The sequence below is a fragment of the Dreissena polymorpha genome, chromosome 11 (genome assembly GCF_020536995.1).
Source record: "Dreissena polymorpha isolate Duluth1 chromosome 11, UMN_Dpol_1.0, whole genome shotgun sequence".
In the NCBI taxonomy this organism is placed as follows: domain Eukaryota; kingdom Metazoa; phylum Mollusca; class Bivalvia; order Myida; family Dreissenidae; genus Dreissena; species Dreissena polymorpha.
In genome coordinates this window covers 62988598-63013385 of record NC_068365.1, presented here as the reverse complement: position 1 = coordinate 63013385, position 24788 = coordinate 62988598, and the positions used below count along the sequence as shown (strand labels likewise).

Sequence of the window (24788 nt, the reverse complement as noted above, 5' to 3'; positions counted from 1 at the left end):
CTCTTTCAGTAAGTTGGCCACAGAGAGTATCAAGATCACATATTTCCCTATAGAGGCAAACAGATGTTGTTCTTCTCCCGCGTTTTTGTATTCAGTGCACGTGGAATTCCTATCAGTAATATTTTAAGTAATTATTACTACATTGCAAACGAGAAGCTTACTTACAATCGATATTTAATTTTATCACGTGTGCACTTAATAATTAAACAATTTATAGAGTTACACGTTTCTAAAAATAATGTTTTCATCGGTCAACACACATCATATTTGGAAGATTACACTAAATCCAGTTCGTATACATATAGGTTTTCATATTCATTGTAAACCGATAAAATATCAGGACATTTCACAGCTTTTACATTCGTTTACATTATCATGGAAGCGATCAAAAGATATTTATATCATTTTAAAAACAAATTGCAATAATACGATAAATGTGCTGCTTCAAAGAAATTGCATCTCGTCTTAATGCATGGATGCAAAGAAAGAAAACAGGATTTCTGACATTGACTTTCGACAAAATTTCAGTATCATATTAAACATCCCCAATAGTTTTGTTTAGCTTAGTATGCAATGACATGCACTAAATGTTTACTCACACACAGAGTAATTAAGGAAATATTTAGAAGAAGGCGACACTTTCAAACAGACTAAAGATGGGATACATAATGATTTAGTAATAAGTAACTTACACATTGACGGGTGTAGCGCAAGCCTTATTGGACTGTTGAATGTTTATCTATTAATAGAAGTAATCAAATAGTGGCTGATCATCTGAAGCATGAAAGTATTTATTAAGTATACACCACATTGTTGACGTAGTCACTACTTAAAAATATACCGCCCAGAAGATTTAGTAGTAAGTATCCTACACTGAGAAGGGTGGCGGCGTAACGAGCACATATCCAGTGAGGAAGCCGAGGAATATACACTAGGTAATGAAGGTGAAGTAGTAGGAGAACTTCCCGAAGGCGTTCCACTTGTGACTTTGCAGCGCCGTCACCAGCGGGTGGTCCAGAAGGTCCATGCATGAGGAGTTCACCTGGAGACAGGAACGAACTAGAAATGGCGCGGCAGAGGCCGACGCGTATCCCCACGCCGCATGTTTGACCCAGGGGGCACCCCAGGGTTGGTAATGGGGCCATGCATAGTTGAGATTGACCGTATTGTCATAAGAGATATTCAGTATGAATTAGAAGAGAATCGGTGTAGAAATAAAGAAGTTAATGTAAAATAACATAAAACAACACAATGCCACCTCCTGTGCCGCTTTGATTTATTTAAAAGAAATTATCATTTGACAGGTTCATTACTTACCTCCATTTAAAGCTTATTAGTTCCCTTGCATTTGTTTGTTTTTACCTTTGATCTTGAAGGATGACCTTTACCTTTCACCACTCAAAATGTGCAGCTCCATGAGATACACATGCATGCCAAATATCAAGTTGCTATCTTTAACATTGAAAAAGTTATGGCCTATGCACCATACCGGGGGCATAAAAAAAGAGTAAAAATCTCTGACCCGGCCAAGCAGACGGACTGCGGAGATAACCACAATATCTATAACAATTCCATAATGCGAACTTCACAGGCTAATCTGAGACGACACTTTACCCACATGCATAAAGCCGCCGTCGCCAGCGGTTTGTCAATGAGACAAATACACAAAGACTGCACCCGGCGACAGGAGGCCGTATTATTTAAAGCTCTTATGACAAGGTAGATTACAGTTACGAATGAATATTTAGTTTCACCCTCAATAAGAATTTGTGAAAACTAATTTTACTTATCGAATTTCTAGTTCACAACAAATAGCCATTTAATACCCGGGCCCGTATTCACCGACCGATTCTTAGACCGAAGTCTAAACCAGACAAAACGGAAACACGGGGTCAATGCATAGACATATTAAAGGCTCTATAAAGGTGAAGATCCGTAATTATTACCCGATTTTTAAATATTTTTTTTTCATATTTTATTTATAAAGGTTATCAAAAAACAATATATATATATGCTATTGGTCATTACAATAAAAAATAAGCAAAACAACTTGTTTTGAGCTCAAAATAAAGTGTCCTCCAAGTCAATTGTGTTTACAAACAATCAGTTTATTTACATCGCTGTTAACTCGGAAAAAAGAAAGTGAAAGTGACTCAGGTCACAAAAAATATAACGATGATTTTTAACGTTTTCCGGTATCACCCACAAAGTAGGTCTCTTCTAAATGGTTAAAACGTTTGCAGTGATCTAATAAGTTACTTTCTGCTGGTTAAAAGTTGTTTAAAATAGAATTAAAATTGAATTTTCTTTCGGCTATTTTTAGCATATGTCACCGCTCTGAGGCTACACATCACGTTAGTTGCAAAAATGTAAACATTTCTTCCAATTATGAAACGGGTTTATCTTCCATAATTTTTCACAACGTTGTACCTAAGCTGTTTTTAGCAGTTTTTATGCAAGAGTAACTGAAATCCGGTAAAAATCAGACCAGTTGATATGCATAATAATTGGATTTGTCACCTTTATAGAGCCTTTAATGACTGTTTTTATTTGGTTCACCTCTTAAGTGCATTTTATCTTTAATTTAATTTAAGAACGTACGAGGTTCAATATGCATCTAAACTGGTATGGACACGAAATGATTTGAGCTTTTGTTTGTTGGTCTATGTGCGTCAAACATGTCGTAAAGAACACAATCAATGATTAGCCATGACACGCACGCATCTATTCTGAGAACAGCTTATTTAAGTGCATCGTATACAGCACAGGCTAATCAGGGGCGACACTTTCCGCTTAAACTAGATTTTCGGTAAAACGGGACTTCCTTTAAACAAAACTTATCATTGAAGCGGAAAGGGTCGTCCATGATTAGCCTGTGCGGACTGCACATGCTAATCTAGGACGACACTTAACGCACATGCATCTTGCCCAGTTTTCTCAGAACAAGACACATATATTAGCACTTGCAAAAACAATACCGATTTGTGCTGTCGAGAGTATATTACAATCAGAAATGGACGGTGTGTAGTCAGGAAAAACGACTAAGAGAAATAGCGCACTTACCATTATAATCAGGGGGTGATTGTGTAGAAACATTTCTGAATCCGTTGTATATGGAACCAGAGTCCGATCTGAAACCATAAAGGCATGCATTCAGAGAAACGGTTCTGAAATATTATTGTTAATCTTTGTTTTGAATTCGTTCCAATTGGAAATGGGCTATTTGAACTTTCGGAATAGTATATTTTGAAATAATACAATCATTTCATCAATGTGGCCAGGGGACTTGACATTAATTGTTTAAACATTGGCAACGAATATATTATCTTTGTCACTGGAGATGCAACGGACCCAAAGGATGTCATCTTGTAATACATATACAAGTTTGGTTTGTCGTGTTTTATTTGGCGGTCGATGGTAATCGTTTCGCTTTTCAAATCAAAACATATTCATATACCCACACATCATCAATAAATAACATCAGCTTCATTCATTGTTTAGTTATTGAGTTAAAATGTAAGTTTATTTTCTAGTTTTTGAAATAATGACACTTGACCCCTGCATCCTTATCGGCAATCACAATGTATGTGTGGATATAAGGTATTTATATATGAAGTTTCATTTCAATTCTCAATTCTTTCTAAAGGTTTTGAGCGTCTTCTAATAATTTTTTCACGGTGGCAAAATCGACAAGAACGGAAAACCTGAGGTAAACAGCATTTAATGACTGGAACATAATAAAATAAACAAAGAAAATAACATACATTGAATCTTTTTTTGTACTTTATGGTGAAGAGAACGAAAGAAACTGTTCTATGACTAAATGACGTTGAAGTGTTTTGGGTATGCATTTTATTGAAAAACTCCGTTTAAAAAAATCGCAAAGTGTTTGACCAAAATATGTTTGCCATTTTCAAAATTAAATACCTCAACTTTCATGCGTTTTGTGCGTAAAATCTCTTTATTTGGGAGATATGATAATGTTTATATGATTTAAATAGATAAGTTTAAAGCAAATGTTTTATATATCTATAAATGAACCCTTTATCGTTCATTTTGTGAACTAGCGACCAGACCATGCATCGTTGGCAAAACTTGTGTACTAGATCCGAGTGTATTGTATCGACTTTTACGATTCTTTTTCAGGTACACAATGCACAATTACGCTCGACGTCTTTGCAATCCAAAGCCGAGTCTCAACATAATGCATCACTTCATTTTTCAGTATCATCATAATTATGCTCTATTATAAGTGAGAGTGAAAACCAAAAGCTTAGAAGACTCGAAAATGAAACAGCAACAACTCCAGAATTACGAAGAAACGTTTTTTTGCAATGCAACTATTCTTAAAGAGATCAATTCACACAATAAATCCATCATGAAATACCAGTTAGAGGTTTCCCAGCACATTTAAAGTAATAGTTGCGCACCTCTGGATTTCAAACTTCAATATCGAAATAGCATTCACATGCTAAATTAGATAACATAAACTTACTACCGATAGATGTCGCACAGGTAAAATAGAAATATAATAGGAATCGCTCTCGGAAAACCGTTCTTAATGCATGTGCGTCAAATTGCTCATACGATAAGCCTATGACGTCCCTACAGGCCATCAGAGACGACAACTATCGCTTTATTGCACTTTTCTTTTACGGGAAGACTTAGCTAAAATCTTATCTAAAAACTTAGCGTAAATCCTGTTAAGGTAGAAAGTGTCGTCCCCGATTTGCCTGTGCTGAATTCACAGGCTTATTTTGAACGACACTTCACGCACATGCACCAAGCCCAGTTTTCCCAGAACTAGGCTCTTATTATGTGTTCCAACATTAAATGCAGCCTTACCTCGCCATGTTGATGGCTTGAGCTTCGAGAGAAACCAATTAAGGCCTTCTACGGTAGCTTTTTCTGCAAGAAGACGATGATGCCACTCAAATGATGATGTTTTAATATCAATATAAATGTACCGCGCAAATATAAGTTACTGATACATAAAAAAACCATCTAGCAACATTTGTAACACGCTTGTATTAATGTCCATGCATGACAATAAATAGTCATACATGGCTAATAAGTATAATAAGATTTTAACTCACTCGGCTCGCCTCTCTTTCGTTTCTTTTTTTCTTTCCAATGGGTGATGCTGTAGAGGTCATCAAGAAACTCGAAGTTGTACTTGACCTCGAACATCTCAGCTTTCTCATTCGGGCCACCGTCGACCTTCTTGGACGTGATGCAGTTGTCAAACACTTTTTCGGCCGCCTCTGTAGGTGCAACAATGGCATGCATACTAATTTTAATGCACCTTGGGATTTTAAGTAAACACTTTTGTAAAATTGGTGAATGAACTATTCTGTCGTCATCTGCAAAAATTTAATGCATCGAAACATAAGCATGTTGTTACGAGTTATAACTTACTTTTGCATACGCGCACTGAAACTTTGATTGATCAACAATAAATCGTAACAGACAATATTTAATGTCGACATAAAGCTTATGTAATTCTCATTCAATAGAAAAATGACGAACACTAGTAAGATCTAAAATTACAACGTATGATGTTATTTGTAAAAACGTATCACGTTGTGCTGTGTAAAACAAACATAAATAACACACAATTTGATCGAAGAGAAACAACGGGAGACAAAACACATTTGCAAAAGTTGACAGATATTTTAAAAGAACGCATCGATTCAAAGCTATTGAGTGTTTCGACCTTGCTCCAAAGAATAAGAAGAGCACCGCATAACGGGTGCCACGCTCGGTTGCGGGTGCAGTTTTGAAAAAATGCAAGCTTGTCATTTTTTAATTTTTTTAGAGGTCACAGTGACCTTGACCTTTGACCTAGTGACCCAAAATGGATGTGGCATGTAGAACCCATCAATGTGCAGCTACATATAAAGTTTCAAAGTTGTAGGTTGAAGCACTTTGATTTTAGAGCCAATGTTCAAAACCTTGACAAAATGTTAAGGTTTAAGCACGACGCGGACGACGACGGACACACGACACGACGAGCTGGCTATGACAATACCTCGGGTTTTCTCCGAAAACAGCCGAGCTAAAAACTTCATGGTTACATCAGTATGTGTATTTTATAATATGAGCCTCGCTATGGAGAAACTTGCCTCAAAACATGTGCGTACAGTATGGTCCCAGATAAGCCTGTGCTGTCCGCACGGGCTATTCAGGGACCACACTGTTCGCTTAGATATGATTTTCGTTTATAAGAGGCCTGCGGTAAACGACACAATTTATGTAAGCGAAGAATGAAGTGCCTGATTAGCCTGTGCGAATTACACAGGCTAGTCTGTGACGACATTTTCCGCACACGCTTGAAGTCATGTTTCCCTAGAGCGAGGCACAACGGATTCATCACCTGGCATTTTCCTGATGAGACGTCTGAGCGGTGTGCACACGCAGCCGTTCTCTATGGTGGTGTTGCGGAGGGCGTTCTCCCAGACGTCAGACTTCAGAATATCCATCACAACTTCTCTAAAAAACCGTAATAAGACAAATTATTGGAACCTTGTGTGAAATCTGGGCTTAAAGCGTCGTCTCAGATTAGCCTGTGCAGTCGCACAAGCTTATCAGAGAAGACACTTTCCGCTTAAATTGCATTTACCCGACAAGCGGATAGCTTCGGTCCTGATTAGCCTGTGCGCACTGCACATGTTAATCTGGGACGACACTTCACACACATGCGGTATGCCAAAGTTCTCCCAGAACAAGGCTCATTTCAATGTTCACTAATTTGTAATTATTCATGCTGCTTTGCATACCTGTGAATTTGAAAAGGAACTTACTTAATCAACTAATGCATTTTGTTAATGATTGTTAAATAATTGTGCATGCTTTATACTTATTAGTAGTAAGCTATACATTTCCGGAGATATTTTATTTCACATCGCCAATAAACGTACAACTTGAACTTGTTAACTAATATTAACGTTAAAATGTTTAATGAAGGACTATAAGCAGTGTGGGCACTTCGATATCCAGCAAACCAGGTTTAACACAAAGTGTTTGAATTGACCGTTCCAAGGCCGTGACCGCAGTTTTGACCTCGTGCTTCAATAAGTATCTCTGCGGATGGTAAAATTCCAATTCTTTTCATTGTAACCAAAATGATTAACTCGTTTTATAATAGATCTACCACGTTTAATCTTAAGCAAACACACACACAAAAAAATAAAAAAAAAAACAACAAAATGTTTTGGGTATCATGTTTGCCAATTTTTTTTCCAAAAAATCAAAACCGCGTTTAGGCGGGCGGAAGAAGCATTTTCCTTAACCATTTTGACTTACTGTTGATCATAGGTGTGCGTAAAGTATTGTTCCAGATTAGCGTGTGCAGGTATGACACTTTCCACATTTTCACGTTCACTCAGGATTTTCTCTTAGAATAGCAGAGATTTTCTTTCAACGAATAAAAATACACGAAAAGTGTCCTCCCTGATTAGCTTGTGCGGAATACACGGGTTAATTTGGAAGATACGTTATGCACATTCATTTTGCCTCATTTGTCTTTAGGATGGTAAACTTATCAATTATGTTGACTTACTGTTGATCATACTTCACTGCCAGGTCCAGGCAATTCAAGCCCTGCTTGTCAGTGAGAGTCACGTCAGCTTGCCTCTCCAGAAGGTATTCCACGACGTTAAAGTGGCCGTTCATTGACGCCAACAATAGGGGCGTTAGCTGGAAATGACATTGTGATTGTACTTAGAAAAAAATCAATCAATTGAAAGCCATCATGCGATATTGACCTTATTTCCAGGCGACGCTTTTTGCTTTCCATGGACTTTACTGGACAGTTTGTCATAATGTAGTAAACTGCCATGTTGACTGGGAATAATTATCACTTAAATATCCTAGGTATGGGGACTGGGATATGTAAAATCGTTGTAAAGAAGTTAATGTCGTGTCCCCCAGATAACTGGGAGTACCTCTTGCCGCCAATTAAGCTCGTCGCTTCTTATCGATAGTTGGTTATCTTTTCTGTCGATTGTTTGCCTTGTGTATTTTTTACGTCCGCCATGTTTGAACTAAATTTTGTTCCATCAATTTTAATATAAATGCAGCGTTATGGAGGCTGCATGGTGTAAGTCACTGAAGTATTTAAATATTTATTGATGTAATCGTTACTTTAACTGTAATACTTTCGTGTTTAACTCTCTCAAATTCGGTTTTTATAGACTTCTGGATTCGTACCCAAATTTGTACGTACAAGTGCTCATTTCGTATTTTAACCTTAGAGCTTAAAGTCTTCATTTATAAAACTATTTTTATAATTTTTCTGAATCTTTAATAATCTAGTTCCTGAATGCAACTGCAGTATTTGCATTTTTGAAGTCAATATGTGTTTATATGTCAATGTTAAATTAGAAAGGTCCTTCGACAATGTCTTTTAGTAAAATAGCTTAATTTGTTTCTTTGTCTATTTTCAGTATTTACCGCATGTATACCATCTTACATCATCGTATGTCATTGTGGAAAATAAAACGCATAAAGGACTTTGTGTAGTTTTCCGGTGGTATTAAATGGTTCTACTTGCTGGCCTTATCCTTGTTCCAGTACAGTTAACAACCATTGTTTCCCTTAATGACTATTAACACCATATCACATCATTTAAAACATTACTTGGTTTGAGTTAGAGTCTCTATAACGCTCAAAATCAACGAACATTTCATAAAGTAATTAGTAAAATAAAATTAAATCCTATACAATCAGTGTTCCTTATAGCAATAGCCACAATTTCGACGCTAAATGTGGTATGATTACATAGATTTTTGTAGATACAAAATGCTCGTTTTTATTTATTTGTGGAAACAATAAATTCCATGCTAATTTCCTGCGAATATATCTATTCATTAGACACACGAACTCTAAAATGGTACCATGTTAAAACCATAATAAAATCGAGCATTTGGTATCCACAAACATCTATTTTACCAGACCAAATCTGGCGTTGAAATTTCGGCAATTGTCATAAGGAACAATGATTTTATAATTATGTAGCTTTATTTTACTAAATAATGTAAAAAAAATTCGTTGATTTTGAGCAGTAATGTTACTTAAATAATAAAAGCCAAAGAAGGCTGCGCACTGATACCGTTTCAGAACCGTTTTATTACAAAAGAATGACACACATACGATAACGTATAAATAAACATAATTGTGGACGTACTCCAAGTTTATCAGGAATGTCAATGAAGGCGCCCGCTCTAACCAGAAGCTCGACGACCTTCAGGTGACCGTCGGCCGCCGCCGCCGCGATGGGTGTCTGTAAATTGCTATTCCTGCAGAGATTGGAAGCGGAACATGACGTTATGTTATGCTTATATATATATATATAAACACGTGCAAATAAGCCAATCCTAATCATGTACGAACATTTCCGTTTTAATTGGATTTTTAATCATAAGAGACTTCGTTTAAATAAAAAACAAACATAAAAGCGGAAAGTTTCGTCCCCGCTTACCTGTGACAGGGTTTTTTTTTCCACTTTTTGGGAAGATAGCCCATGGCTTTGGAATTGGGAATTTTATCGGCATTTTCATGAAATTGGGAAAATAAATTCATTAGCCTTTTTTTCCACACGAAAAGTCCACTGATTAGGGAAATACTAAATTTGATAAAACCCTTTATAATCATTCAAATTAAAAGAACAAAATCATATAATACTTTGTAAGATGTAATTGAATTAAAATTGAGATAAAATACACATTAGACATCTTTAAAAAAAAAAAAAAAAAAAAAAAATTTTTTTTTTTTTTTTTTTTTTTTGGAAATTGGGAATTTTTTTGCCACATTTTGGGAAAAAAGTATACTTTTTGGGATTGGGAACATAGCCGAATTTCGGCTATAAAATCGGGCAAAAAAAAACCCTGTGTGAAGACGGCACAGGCCTGTCTTGAACGACACTTAACGCACTTGCATTAAGCACGATTTTCCCAGATCGAGGCTCATATGTACATTTTCATGTTTGATTAACGTTTAAGAAAACGGGATTTGTTAATGCACATGATAAGAGGGTTAATTTAGCTGTTAAATAAAATATACTTTGTCCACAGGAGTCATTGTTTTGTGTACGTTATTAATATATATGATATATAAAGGCCATTTTCGGCTGCTATACAGCGTAATACACTACGCATATGCCTAATGCACAGTTTTATCCGAGAGTGGCTTATATATTACCAAGTCAGCAAAATCGGTATGATTTTGCCGATCTAAAAGTTCCGATTGTCTATTGGTCGGCTCGTTGTTAATAAGAAAATATTTCCCAATTTTTATTTTTTTATTTGAGGGGTGTATTTTAAACAGCTTAAACACATTGTTATTCAAATATCAATACATCAATGTAACCTTGACCACCTTACATGATTTCGTGGTTCGCGCCCAACGTCAGAAGAACGTGAACGAGCTGAACGTGACCGTTAGAGGCCGCCAGGTGGAGGGCCGTGTCAGAGTTCTCATCATGGTCGTTAAGCGTTGTCTTGTCGTGGGCAACAATCGCCTGGACAACGCTGAAATAGTGGGAAGTAGTCAGTTAAATGGAAAAACCTTTGCTTATACATCGTAACGGTCTAGATTCAGGTATATAACGGATCTATTGAGCTATTGGTTCACACAAATTGTTATGAACGAAAACCATCATTGAGTGAAACATAACCCCATTGTCATACTATGCACCAAAAATCATTTATAACAATTTCAACAGTTTAATTAGGAAACATGGTATTTTGACGGTGGAGAAAGTTCATCAGACATTCGATTTTTATAGTGACAATAAACGAGAATTTGAAAGCTGGTCTACCAATTATATTACACAGCAAATGTTATCCCGGTTACCACGCACATGTTTCGCGGCAAATGAACGACATTATGGCAAAGACGCACACCCTATGTATCACAATAAACCTTTTTGTATCTGATTTTCCCAATGATTTTATTTTGAAAGATACATTTATCATAACGACAATATTGCCCATCTAATTGAACCATATGCGTTTAAACGAAGAATCTTTTATACCAGTTATTTTAGGACGAGTCTCTGCTAAGACAAATAAGCTCACCCAACGTATCCTTTTATGGCTGCCAGGTGTATCGGAGTCTGCTCACGGTCGTTTTTCAAGGTCACCATTGCCCCATTTTCTATCAAGAACTGAACCAAAGAAACAGTATATGAAATATTGGTAAAATATGTTTTTATTTGGTGAGATGATTTTAACAAACAACTTAAGCGTAATACGTAAATATTACGAACGTTTCCAAAATTTGCTTGTGATTTTTACACATGTTGCAATTAGATTATTTTTACAGATGTTAAAACAACATACGCAGTAGGGGTGTATTTTTGTTTTGGAGTCACAGTTGATAAGAGTAGGCGTTGTTACTTACTAAACGGATTATATGTTAAGGTATTATAAGATGAATATGGATATGAACAGGCTGATGTGTAATTACAAGACATCAGATGAGGTTTAGATATAGTAATTTAAAAGGCGATGGTTGCTGTATACAAGTCAAAAGTCCGCATTACAGTTTTTTTCATATATTGTTGTTTTGCATTGTTGTGCGTCACCTTGACGACGTTCACATGACCGTTCTGGGATGCCACGTGCAGGGGAGAGTTGTTCCATTCGTCTCGATGGTTTATCAGCTCCTTTATCTTCGGGGTTGTCATTAGAACCTGTCATAAAAGCATGGTTGTATTATGTTGAACTTTATTTTTAAAAACCATGCATCAAAACACACTCAAATAAGTTAACGTTATATTTTTTGCAAAATATCATTGACATATGTCATAAGGACATGTCTTTGAATCGATTTGTTTCATTCAAAATTGCATTGCAATACTTTATGCAATTAGAAAATAGCTACTAAAAACATATATTTGTCTTATATTTAGACCAGGACTCAAAGTTTAAATCACTCTTAAAATCTAATTTCTCACTTTCACACAATAACAAAATTATAAATACCAATCAAAACGTAAATTTGCAAGCTGTTTAGTCGTTTGCTGTACAATTCAGTATATTTTCAGTAATGCTGACAATTCAGTCTTTGGCATATTACTAAATATTCGTACAGTTGAATCTAACTGAATGTTTTAAGCAGTCACATTTTTACGGTTTAATTCCAAATTCAGACAAGTTGCGATGTTTCAAACATTCTATACATGGAGCAGAGCATGAAATTACGAACTAAACCGGTCAAGTACAATTAGCCGATTTCTTAAACATACTTAGGTCTGATTTAAGCTAAACAGTCATTTGTCGCTGCTTTCCTTTTAATTTGATTGTCTTTTATAAACAGTAATTGTGTTGTTTAGTTTTATAAATAAATTTCATTTTAAACTTGCAATCAAATCGTGACAAAAATATTACATTGCCCAAAATATTCTTTTCGATACACGCCTTCGTTGGAGGTACAATAATCACTCACTTCAATACGACTTTGGCGATACCGGAACCCTTATCGATAGTGCGCATGCCAGAGGCGTAAATGTATGTACATGTACATTGCATAAAAATTCTATAATTCGGAAAATATGTGTAGTGCAACCGTACCTATAATTCGTCAAGCTTGTTCTCATCAAAAAAGACAAAAAAAAAAATTGGCAGATGATCTTATATTTGAAAAAAAACATAATATAATTATTAACAGTAGATGTGCCCCTTAAGAATATTCAATAAATCGAGACCAGAATATAACGATATAACGAATTAATAGTTAAAGCACAACCGCACCTTTAACACGTCGAGCTTATTCTCCTCGGCGGCCAGGAACACTAGCGTGCTGTCGTTCTTGTCCTCCACTGTGACGTCAGATCCGGCTGCCAGCAGCATCTGCACGACGCGCACATGTCCGTGCACTACCGCCAGGGCCAGGGGGGTGAAGTTTTCAAAGTCCTTGGCCTCTTTGTTTGCACCTCTGGAAACATCAAAGCATGAGCGAAGCATTTAAAAGTATTCAATAAAGATACACAGAACACAAGTTGTCATATTCTTTTAATGCAATAACAAGATAATTGCAAACTGCACTTATTTAATGAAAATACCTTGAGGAGAGTAAAAAATGTCAACTAGAATCTTATTTAACCCATTTATGCCCAGTGGACTCTCCCATCCTTCAAAATTGGATCAATTTATTTCCAAAATTAGGGATGTCTGGTATATTTATTTCTATTTTTAGAATATTTCTTACAGAATTTCGTTTAAGCAAACAGTGTAGACCCTGATGAGACGCTGTTTGCAATGTCCTTTTTTCAGGACGCTAGGCATAAATGGGTTAATTTAAAACAATTAAAGAGTTTATGAAACTGTTCATTTCAGTGTCAGTTTCTTGAAATATAGACGTTAATAATACTTAGCAAGACGTTTGGGATTGATTCAAACCATTTACAACTTGGTAAATCATGTTTACGAAGTAATCGTCTGAATGAGTATGAGTTTCTAGTTGACATTTTGACTCTCCTCAAGGTATTTTCATTCAAAGTATAACGCAATTAAGTGGAAGCTCAAATCGTTTAAATATTAAATAAGTCTCTAGCTGACGTTTGACTTTTTCAAGACATTTTCATACAAAGCATAACGCAACTATGTCACAGCAAAATGCTCAATCTGCTTCAATATTAAATAAGTTTCCAGTTGATGTTTGACTTTCTAAACGTATTTCAATTCAAAGTATAACCTCACTAGCTACACAAATCTCATGAGCCTACTTCTTGAGCAGGTACTCGATGCAGGCGACGCTGTTATGGGTACAGGCCTTGTGCAGCGGCGTCTGTTGCTCCTGGTTCATGACGTCAATTTTCGCGCCCTTTTCCACGAGAATCTCCATGATTTGCACGTCGCCGTCAATTGCCGCAAGGTGGAGTGGCGTCATACGCATATTGTTGGAAACGTTGATGTCGGCGCCTTTAAACCGCAGGACAAATATTATGAGACTTGTTCTGGAAAAAATTGACTTTATGCATGTGCGTTAAGTATCATGCATGAATAGCCTATGCAGTCCGCACAGGCTCATCTGAGACGGCACTTTTCGCTCGTATGGAATATTTTGTTTAAAGGCAGTTTCTACTAAACGAGATGGAAAGTGTCGTCCCTTATTAGCCTATGCGGAGTAATCTAAGATGTCACTTCACGCACATGCATTAAGTCCAGTTTCTAGTAGGCTCATATAATTCAACACAGTATACATTTTCATAAATCCTTACTTATAAACGTAAAATACTTTAAGCAACAATCCATAAATATGCATGTAGTTTAAACCATCTTAAATAAGGATACGCTCTGACTTTTCATGAACGTTACTTTGGTATTATTCGACTGATTTTTTCTTTGTATTTACGAAACGCATTATACACTATTTTCGTATTTATGTCTGGTAGAAATGGAGTATTACGTGCAAGTGCATGTAGTATATGTATAGAGGAATGAATACGAAAGCTTTTGTATTTCAAATGTTTACAATCAATAACTGTTGTAAAGCAAAGGCGAAAGTAATATATAACAGGCAATAAAGTAGTGTATTTCATGCAAAAATCAGTTAAAGATATTATAATTAAGCATCAGCGCTTTATCCGTGATATAATTCAAACCCCGAACTTGGATAGCACGTGTTAAGCGGTTTAACTATTTGTAAAAAATACACTGAATTTCAATGGGTTGACATTAATCCACATTGAATAGATAATTATCTTGTCTTTATACGGAAACATAAATAGCAATGATAACTATGTACGTCTGAAAGAAGCTTTACAATGCAAATACCTTTTTTGATAAGGAACTGTATAAATTTCGTTTTCCCCGCACCAACCGCCAACACAAATGGCGTATTTCCGTCTTCGTCCTTGTCAAGAAGCAGGAGATTCTGAATGTAAAATTGTGTCATAAGACTAAATGCATAAATACGTACGTTTTGATTGGCCTGCTACTTGGTCTAAATTCACACAGAATAACTATGCTGGTTTTGATAATTCCGAAATTATGGACAGCTTGATAATAGGAAAAATGTAAACATTTTTGTAATATCCTCGAAAAGTCAGTCTTTTGGCATGAGTCGATATGTTTAAATCAAAAGAAGATGCAAATTTTATTGAAAACCGACCGGTCAATGTTATGGCGGAGTTTTAAAAAAAAACAGAATTCAAAGCATACGATAGCGTTCCTAATGCAATACTGATGTTTTCTACACGCATACAATACTGACGTGTTTGAATGTTGATCAACGTTCTTCCAACAAAAGTCCTCATAACAATATCACCATATTAACATGAGCCGCGAATAAAACGGGGCTTATGCATGTGAGTCAAGTATCGTCAGAGATTAGCCTGTGCAGTCCGAACAGGCTAGTCAGGGACCGCGCTTTCCGCTTGACTGTTATTTTCCGTTAAAAAAATATCACCTCCCTACGAAAATCAATTTAAGACAGAGAGTGTAATCATTGATTAACAAGTGCGGACTGCAAGGCTAACCTGGGACGACACGTACGCTCATGCATTAAGCCCCGTTTTCACAGAGCGAGACTCAGAAAAAAAATGACTCGCCTCTTTGTCGACGTCAGGTGTTCCGTCTGCTAAAACGCAATTGTCAAAGATGAGGCTGCCAATTATAGTGTTGCCTATGGTAGCGGCCTCATGCAAGGGCGTGGAGAGGTCCTCGTCTCTGCTCCTCGCGTCGGCACCGGCCTTCAGGAGCTGCCGGACTATGTCGGAATGCGACTGGCACACGGCGGTGTGGAGTGGAGACATGCGTTGCACATCCTGGGCCTGATATGGAAATACAAGCATCTTTCTGAGAACACTGGGTCTCATGCCTATGAGTTAAGTGTTCTTTCAAATAAACATGTGCAATCCGTACAGGCAAGTCAGGGACGACCCCCTATGCCTACACTGGATTTTCGTTTAGAACAGACGAAATTCCATAAGAGCTGAGAGTATCGTCTTTGATTGGCCTGTGTGGAATGCACGGGCTATTCTGTGATGACACTTAATGGAGATGCATAAGGCGCAGTTTTCGCTGAGCCTGGCACATGAGAATAAAAATGTGTACTCATGCCATATACTAACACAGACCACACGCAAAGTTGCACACATTTTCTTCTCAAAGACGCGCTCTATTTTCAATGATAATATGTCTAAAGAATTTGGAAACCGTAATTTATCAAATAAATTATTATTATTATTATTTTGAAGCACGTTCACTCTCCCTTGATAGTCATATTTTAAAAGCAGCACGCACGCAACTTCGCCTGGTCATAAAACTGGGTTCATGGTTAATGGTCTTGTCCCAACGGAGAACCCACGCCCAATTGTTTTAAACTGTGATACAACTAAAATCAAACTAAAGAATGTTCCTAAATCCCGCTAACGTTCTCGCGCCCGGTATATCTTAGGTGAAGAACGCGAATACTAAGTAACTTCGTTTAAAATGCTCACTTATTTGTAAACAAGAGCACCGCATAACGGGTGCCACGATCGGCTGCGAAAGATTGTCAGAATTTTTTTTAGAGGTCACAGTAACTCCGAAAACAGCCGAGCTAAAATTCATAAACATGCTAATGATTCTCAACTGTGATAAATTTCTATTAAATCCATAAACCCTGACTTACGTTAACGTTAAGCGCTCCTTGCTTGGCGTATATTAGGAGTTGTTCGCACGCGACCTCGTCGCCTCGCAGCGCCGCGTGGTGCAACGGCGTCATATGGTAGGCGTCCTTGTGCGCCACGTTTGCGCCATGAGATATCAGGAAGTGGATCGCCTGAGCATCCGTGTCAATCTTCTTGCCGCCGAGAATGTCCATCAACGTCATCTGACGGAAAAGACGCATGGTGTTATCTAATGTGAACAGGTGTCTAGTATGTAAGTTTGTTTTTCATGGATAAGTCGGCAATTCTGATGATAAGTTGTTGTTAAATACTGCCAATTCTGTGAATAACGTAATGGGAAAGCATAAGAATGTCCTCTTGGTGTAAAAAGCGAATGCGATGGGTATTTTAATAATTCGGCAAAATAATGATTTCGGTGTAAAACTTAACGGTCCATTTACTCTTTAGTAATCATTATATGTTACTTGATTACAAGAGACATAATGTGTTGTTTAAAATAATGAAAAGTTCTTTTTTACCAAGTAATTGTACTCAAAAGACTAGGTCGTAGGAAAGTAAGTTAATCTGCGTTTCTTTGTTTATTTTGAGCGTTAATGAGAGAAACAGCCGTAGATCTTTGTCAACTCTATACGAAGTAAGGATTTTTCATTGCGGGCTTACTTTACAAATTCACGCAGGAAATAATGTTTAAGGTATATTTACGCTTGTTGAAAACTTCGGTGAGTCCAATAATGACAACTTAGCCATGCTCTCCCGGGATTTCGTCCGCTTCCGCTTCAGGCGACACGCGTACATGAGGGGCGTCATGCGCTCATTGTCCTCGGTGTCGACTTCTGAAATGACGTCAGTGGCAATTGAAAACTTGAGATCCTCGTTCTGGAAAAATTGGGCCTAAATGCCTAAATGCATGCACGTGAAGTGCCATCACATATAAGCCTGTGAAGCCCGCAGAGTATAAACAGGGATGACACTTTCTGTCTAAACTGGATTTCCGATAACACACTGCGCACAAGAATTAAGCATTATTTATACAGAATTGAGGGATTTTTTTTAAACGTTTAATGCAACAGCATGATGATTTTATTATAATAATCTATGTTATTTAAATTATGTACAAATAAATCTACGTAGGGAAGATTAGAATTAATGTGCCACATTACACGTAATAAGTAACATTCGAGACGTGCTCTGTGATAAAGGGGTTTAATGCATGTGCGTAAAGTGTCGTCCCAGATTAACCTGTGCATACTGCTTTCCGCCTAAACATAAATTTCGCTAAGATGAGACTTTCTTGAAACGAAACATATCATAAAAGCGGAAAGGGTCGTAACTGATTAGCCTGTGCGAACTGCACAGGCTAATATGGGACGACACTTTACGCAAATGCATTAAACTCCCAATCCACAGAGCACGGCTTTTATAGATCATGATTTTATTCACGTGTTGATTTGCATCCAAATTAACATTCAGCCCTTATAATACACGTGCCATGATAACATACAGAGTGAAAAGGTATAAAAAAAGTAATTGATTATTTTCTTATATCTGCCGATAATAATTTGTGTTTAAGTTTTTAATTGTAAATTCCATTTTCATTTGAGTTCGGCGTATGTTCGAAATTCACATGTGGTTATAGCAAAAACAAAAACATAAACACATTTTCACGCGTGGCGTAATCGCGAGTGAAATTATCCTGTTTTATCTATAACAACGAGGAAAATAAAAAATCGACAATTTGCCAACATTAAGACATGATATTTTAATTTGATGCTTCAGTACAATAAATGAACAAAAATACGCGAAAACTGTATTCGTATGTTTATAATGAAGTCCTCAAAACGTGTGATATAGACCGTCATTGAATGAGTTTGGGTGGCAAGATGGTCATTTTCAGTGTTTCATTGTAGCTAAAATACATAACATCCACTTAAGAACGCATCAACTACATGTATTTAATATATGATCATGATTGCGTCTTTGTGTTATATTTAACATGACGAAGATAATTAAATTGTTCTCACCGGCACCGTTCTCCACTAGCAGCTTGACCAGTTCGAAGTAGTTGTACCTGGCCGCCAGGTGGAGCGGCGTAAGTCCATCTGCGTCATTGTTGTTAATGGACGCTTTCACCTTTGGATTACCGAGCAGATTCTTGGCTCCCTCGAAATCGCCATTTCTCGCGCACTGAAATGTACCGTTGACTCGAAACCTTTTTTATGTGTTCTACATTGCGTTGCCAGACTTGGGGAAATGTTTTCGAGTATGTTGCAAGATATCTCGAGAACGCTCTTAGAGGGAGGATCGAACTCGGGACCTCCGGGTTGCGAGACGGAGGCGACCGTTTATCGAAACACGGTATATAATAACTTGCAAGGGAAACGATGTCATATTCATAAGCGTTTGCGATATCACACTTAAACACCAACATCACAACAAATGTATTGGTTATGCTTAAGTGTGGCATTTCATCACATTTTATTATAAATATGACTTATTTTTCTGGTATTTGTTTAATATATCACGCAGGCAAATTAATGTTTTTAACTGATTTATTTGTCTTGAAGTGATATGGAATGTATTCGTTTTTTTTAGTTTATACAAATCTAACGTTTTCAGACAGATAACAGCCACGATTAGATAAATAAAGTATGCATTTAGAAATTACCTCAGCCTCTACTTCTTATGCCAGTGAAGGATCTAGGGTGCGTCTCATTAGACAAGGCATGACACATTTAAGTTACCATATTATTTGCAAAAGAGAATTCATGCTTGGCTCCAACACTATGATGACTTTAGTCCAGTAATTTTAATCATTTTCACTGTCTTTTTCAAGTGTAAGTTTTTATGCGTATTAATATGCACATACAAATGCAGTCGTAACATAAAACTGTAGCATGATCTTTGGCAAGCCCTTGATGCTAAGCCAGTGATTTGTTTTACCTGCGAGTCCTGCATCCTGTATTCACCAAAAACCTCTGGGGATATAAAATTTCGAATTATACGAGTCCCAAAAAATGCATTGAAATTAAAAATAATATATATAATATTTGGACTCATTCTTTCAATTCGGGGACTCATAGATTTGCAAGTTACCGAGTCCCAGGACTCGGACGGGAAAATTTGTAAAAGTATCACTGCTAAGTACGCATGCAGGGGTATCTGGAACGTGTAAAACTACTCGAGCCTCGTAATGTTCGAGTTCGGGATGTCTGCTCTGGGAACACTGGGCTTAATGCATATGTATTAACCCTTTTATGCCCAGTGGACTCCCCCATCCTTCAAAATTGGATCAATTTATTTCCAAAATTAGGGATGTCTAGTATACTTATTTCTATATTTAGAATATTTCTTACAGAAATTCCTTTCAGTAAACAGCGCAGACCCAGATGAGACGCCGCAAAATCATCTGGGTCTACGCTGTTTGCAATGTCCTTTTTTCAGGACGCTAGGCATAAATGGGTTAAGCGTCGCTCCAGATTGTATGTGCAGTCCACACAGGCTTATCAGGTACGACACTTTACGCGTAAAATAGAGTTTTGCTATGAAAAGACTTGATTTAAACGAATTATTACACAACAGCGGAAAGTGGTCGTCCCTGATAAGCCTGTGCGGAATGCACTGGCTAATCTGGGACGACACTTAACGCACATTGGTATACCTGGAAGAGGTTGAACTCCTCGAGCCTCGTGATGTCCGTCTTCGGGATGTACGTAACGTCCTCAAGAGGTGCCACTGCGTCCGCGCTCGCTTTAGCCGCCCCATTGTCGAGTTGCTGAAACATGCGTGTGCTTAAAATACATGAGCTTCTCTCTAACAAAAAGGGGTGAGTGCAAAGCGTCGTCCCAGATAAGCATGTGAAGTCGAGCCTGTGCACAGGCTTATCGGGGACGACACGTTCCGCTTTTATGATATTTCTCGTTTAAATAAAGTGCATTTTTAGCGAAAATCCAATTGAGGTGGAAAGCTTTGACCGTGACAATCCTGTGCGGGCTGCAAAGGTTAATCCGAGACGACACTTTACGTACAGGCATTCAACCCCCCTTTTTTAAGCGTAGCTTGCATGTTATAGTCGAAAGATATGTCTGAACGCTCATCACCAAGACATACAATTCAATATCACGTTTAGGAGTTTAGCGCTTGTTTTATTTCAACTTTGGTCGTGGAATTCAATAGCGTTAATGCTTTGAAATTAGACCTACGAATAAACTTTAAACGTTCTGTATCAAATAATCTGTTCACGTTAGATATTTATAAAGGTTCATCGAAATCGTTAGAATTCAAATTCAGCGTTTCATCTGCATGTGATTAAACCATCAAGCAAATTGGAACAAGAACACGTCAGGACGTTGCGTTTATTTGACAAGCCTGCGCACTAATGGTAAAAACACCTATATAAGTTCAAGGGTATACACAAAACACAAATCTGTACAGTAATGGAAAGAGATCAAAGTTAACGACCCAAAAACATCAATGTATTAATTATTTAAAAGAAGAAAAAAACACGCGAAGAAATAGAGCATACCATAGGAAGTTAGAATTTATTCAAGAATTGCGGCAATTATTCGAAAACATTGTACTGTATCTTTGGTGTAAACATATTGTTGTTATTCGCAAACCATAATGGCAATTTTTGCACCCTATAATTCTAAAATTGCCATTCGAACTGTTACAATCGGTGTTTGTATGACATTAATATCGAGTGTACCCCGATTCTCTCTCATACGACCATGCTTTTTATTAACTTATTTCTTTTCTTGCAAATATTAAAATACTTCTACGCTATCAGCACTCCTATTTTGGATTTCGATCCTCAATTTTTGAGCATTTCGGTCATAATGGGCAATGCCGTTAGTGTATAGCCTTATTTACAGTTAAAATAAAGTAAGTTTGATGGGTGACCATTTAACGTCATATCCGTAATTAATCTAAGTTTTAGAACAGTTAACAATAATGTTTAAGTTTTTCGAGTCCGCAAATTTAAATACACAAACATATTCCCAAAAGTTAATGTCCGAAAAATTAAGAAACAGCATGAAAATATACCTATTTCGTCTATGTTAATGTTTGATGTTTACAGACAAATACTAATGGTTGAACGTTGACCACAGAGTTAAACGATCAGCATTCATATACTTCAGTATGAACCTTTAATTATAAAAATAAAAACCCAACATCTTTATACTCTCAGTAAACTGATCATGATTATGTTGTTTTTTTGTTGAATCGTCGTCCCAAGCACATTCAAGAGAAGCGCAATTGGGCTGGAGCCTATTTGTCAAACAAAAGATTTTGAGCGATGAAATGTTGATAACTAAATTGATATTACTAAACGAACACTAACCAACAAAATATTTATTTTCAAAAGCATTAAGATTATGATAGTTGGCGCTTAATGAACGCAACCGTTTTTTTTTTTCGAAATGATCGAAAAAAAACATAAACTGTGATTTCCTTACGACGATCATTAAATAGAGGATATTTGTTGGATTCGGTGGATTATCGATTTTAATTCACGAGTGATCATAGAAAATGATATTTTCACGAGTGGCGCAGCCACAAGTGAAAATATATATTTTCTATGATCACGAACTGTGAAATGACGTCACTTTTTTGACGAATTTCGTCAAAAAAGTGACGTCATTTCACAGTAAACAGTGAAAATTATCGATAATTTTCACTGATAATTCTCACTGTTTGAAACAATGAAATTTTAATTCACTGATATTTCTCTATAAACCATCGGAAAGCATAAAATAAACAATTTTATTTTATGCTTTCCGGTGGTTTATAGAGAAATATCAGTGAATTAAATCTGATAATTTCACTGTTTCAAACAGTGAAAATTATCAGTGAAAATTATCGATAATTTTCATTGTTTACTGTGAAATGACGTCATTTTTTGACGAAATGACGTCATTATCCCAGCGAAATTGTTTAGTTAAACTCTTTAACAATGTATTTAAACGGTGACAAAAAAATTCGGTGGGATATCGATTTAAATTCACTCGTGATCATAGAAAAAATATATTTTCACGAGTGTAGCCACGAGTAAAAATATTTTTTTTTCTATGATCACTCGTGAATTAAAATCGATAATCCACCGAATCCAACAAATATCCTCTATGTTACTACAACTGGATCGTCCTCTGAGAAAAAGGGGTTTAATGCACGTTCGTAAAAAGTCGTCACAAATAGCCTGTGCAGTCCGCACAAGCTAATCAGGGACGAAACTTTTTACTGTTATGATATTTTTTCTTTTAAAGAAAGTACCTTCTTAGCAAAATTCCAGTTAAGGCGTAAAGTGTCATCCCTGATAAGCCTGTTCGGAATTAAACCCCTTTTTCACAGAGTGCGGCTCATATGGTTATCGTATGAAATCATTACCTGTATCGAGTGCTGACTTACTCACACAAAACAAATCCAGCAAACCGTACAGTGCACTGACTTTTTGTTTTATTAGCTAAGTTCTTTTACCGGTTGTAAAAACAGAGGTGTGCTATGTCAAGGGATAAGCACATATTCCTGTAAGGTTAAATCGAATACAATGCAACTATCCGAGCATATAGAGTAAATCAAAACGTTTTTTTTTAAATCAAAATATGGAAACATGAATATCCGACAAATAAGAGTCACATAAATAATTATTTTGACTAAAATGGCGGCTCTATCAAAAATGCCATAAAACGTATAGTAATTGATGTATATATAATGTATCTGTGAGTAATCTCCCCATCCTGATTGTTGAGACGTCACTCGGCACCAATATGTTTTGACATTATTAAGTTGTTCGTGATGCAAGCGACATACTACAGTTGACCATGGACTATCACATAAAATAGCGTTTTAATCAATGTATCACAATAAAACATATTAATCCGTCTTTAATATCGTACCGAATGTAACATGATAAAGACTTTAAGAATATGTGAATACTTACCGAAAGTGAGACATGATTTTCTAGCGGATGCACAGCACTCATTTTTCTTGATTTGCTGCGGTGATTTCGACTGTATTGTACCTGAGTGTATACTGCATCAGGTATGTGTATTAATCTTATGTATATACCTGCATGACTGCATGTATATACATTATAAAAGTCATGTGGCCGTGTTTTAAAAGATCTTATTTTATAAAATAAGGATTGAATATACGTATCCCGGAAAAAGCAACTTTTTGGAAAAACCCACTAATCTGCTGGTACAAATAAACATGGCCCATTTATAATCTTTTCAAAATCACACACCGTATCAACCGTTATAATTTAAAGTAAGCTATCATTGGTTGATTTAATGGACCAGTGTTGTTTGTACTGGGGTGATTAGTGGGTTTTTCTAAACTCGTGCTTTTCCGGGATATATCTGTTGTAAGCTATTATCAAATATAAACAGTAATGGCACGTGTTCGGATAGTCTATGCGTGCAATGAAAAGTTACACAAACATATAGCATGGCTACCAATAAACCAAAGACCTATAGATTGTAATCTATAGGTCTTTGAATAAACATATGGGTATTGCGAAATCCAATAGTTAATCAGCTCGTGTTACCGCGTTTAATACAAACCCAATGAAATAAACAATATTTCAATTAATGCAGGTAGTTTTTTTTCCATTAAACATAAATTTTAAAACAACTTTATTATACATTAAGCAAAACGTACCTTAAATTAATCCTTTTTCGAAATATATCAAGTAAGCACGTTATTCGTCACAATAATCATTGTACTAATTGTGTTATTGTAGTAACACATATTATACAAACAACCAGTTTTATACGCATGATTTCAAAATATTTCATTTATTGACATCAGCGATATGCTTCAACACACGCTTAAGTGGGTTAGAAACAAGTCATACGGATCTCTTTATACAGCAAGCAAACAGGTAAAGTGTGATCGATACTCGGATCAATAATTGGATCTTTAATAAATTGCAATAATGAAAGTCCAGGTACCGCATTGGGTATTATTGGTAATGTAATCCATAACACGTAAAGCTCCCGTATCGCTTCGCTTCGCTTCGTTTATTTCAAAATGCACATTTTCACAATATGTGAATAGAATGAGCAAATACAGTTTACAAAACATAATAACAGAGTCACATTATTTACAGGAAACAATGGTAAATTACAACGTTCAGGAGGACAAGGTGAAAATATAAAACATGCAGAAT

At 36.5% G+C, this 24788-nt stretch overlaps 1 protein-coding gene across 2 annotated transcripts; it reads right to left on the bottom strand.

Moving 5' to 3' along the window:
- On the bottom strand, window positions 1-24453 carry LOC127851713 (transient receptor potential cation channel subfamily A member 1 homolog). 2 transcript variants are annotated; one of them, XM_052385567.1, is made up of 21 exons: window positions 24278-24453; window positions 23556-23636; window positions 20277-20390; window positions 18640-18802; window positions 17321-17451; window positions 16621-16821; window positions 15557-15778; window positions 14781-14880; window positions 13730-13925; window positions 12756-12939; window positions 11588-11695; window positions 11079-11167; window positions 10383-10529; window positions 9188-9299; window positions 7562-7698; window positions 6377-6492; window positions 5097-5264; window positions 4846-4908; window positions 3064-3131; window positions 873-1042; window positions 1-109 (listed from the first exon to the last, which is right to left on the bottom strand). In XM_052385567.1, exons 2-20 carry the CDS (start codon window positions 23595-23597, stop codon window positions 932-934), a joined length of 2472 nt encoding a protein of 823 aa, XP_052241527.1. In that variant the 5' UTR covers window positions 23598-23636; window positions 24278-24453; the 3' UTR covers window positions 1-109; window positions 873-931. The 2 variants fall into 2 exon arrangements, with proteins under 2 accessions (XP_052241527.1, XP_052241526.1); XM_052385566.1 differs by having other exon boundaries at window positions 23556-24453.
- Between the last annotated feature and the right edge of the window lie 335 nt (window positions 24454-24788).

What these genes read in the sequence shown, in the direction of transcription:
- LOC127851713 (XM_052385566.1), bottom strand. Translation starts at nt 23,597, where the DNA reads ATGAGTGCTGTGCATCCGCTAGAAAATCATGTCTCACTTTCG. An exon ending in GTCATGTGAACGTCGTCAAG is followed by an intron (nt 11,168 to 11,587) that starts GTGACGCACAAC and finishes TCTTTGGTTCAG; the next exon opens with TTCTTGATAGAAAATGGGGC. An exon ending in GGCGCGAACCACGAAATCAT is followed by an intron (nt 9,300 to 10,382) that starts GTAAGGTGGTCA and finishes CAATCTCTGCAG; the next exon opens with GAATAGCAATTTACAGACAC.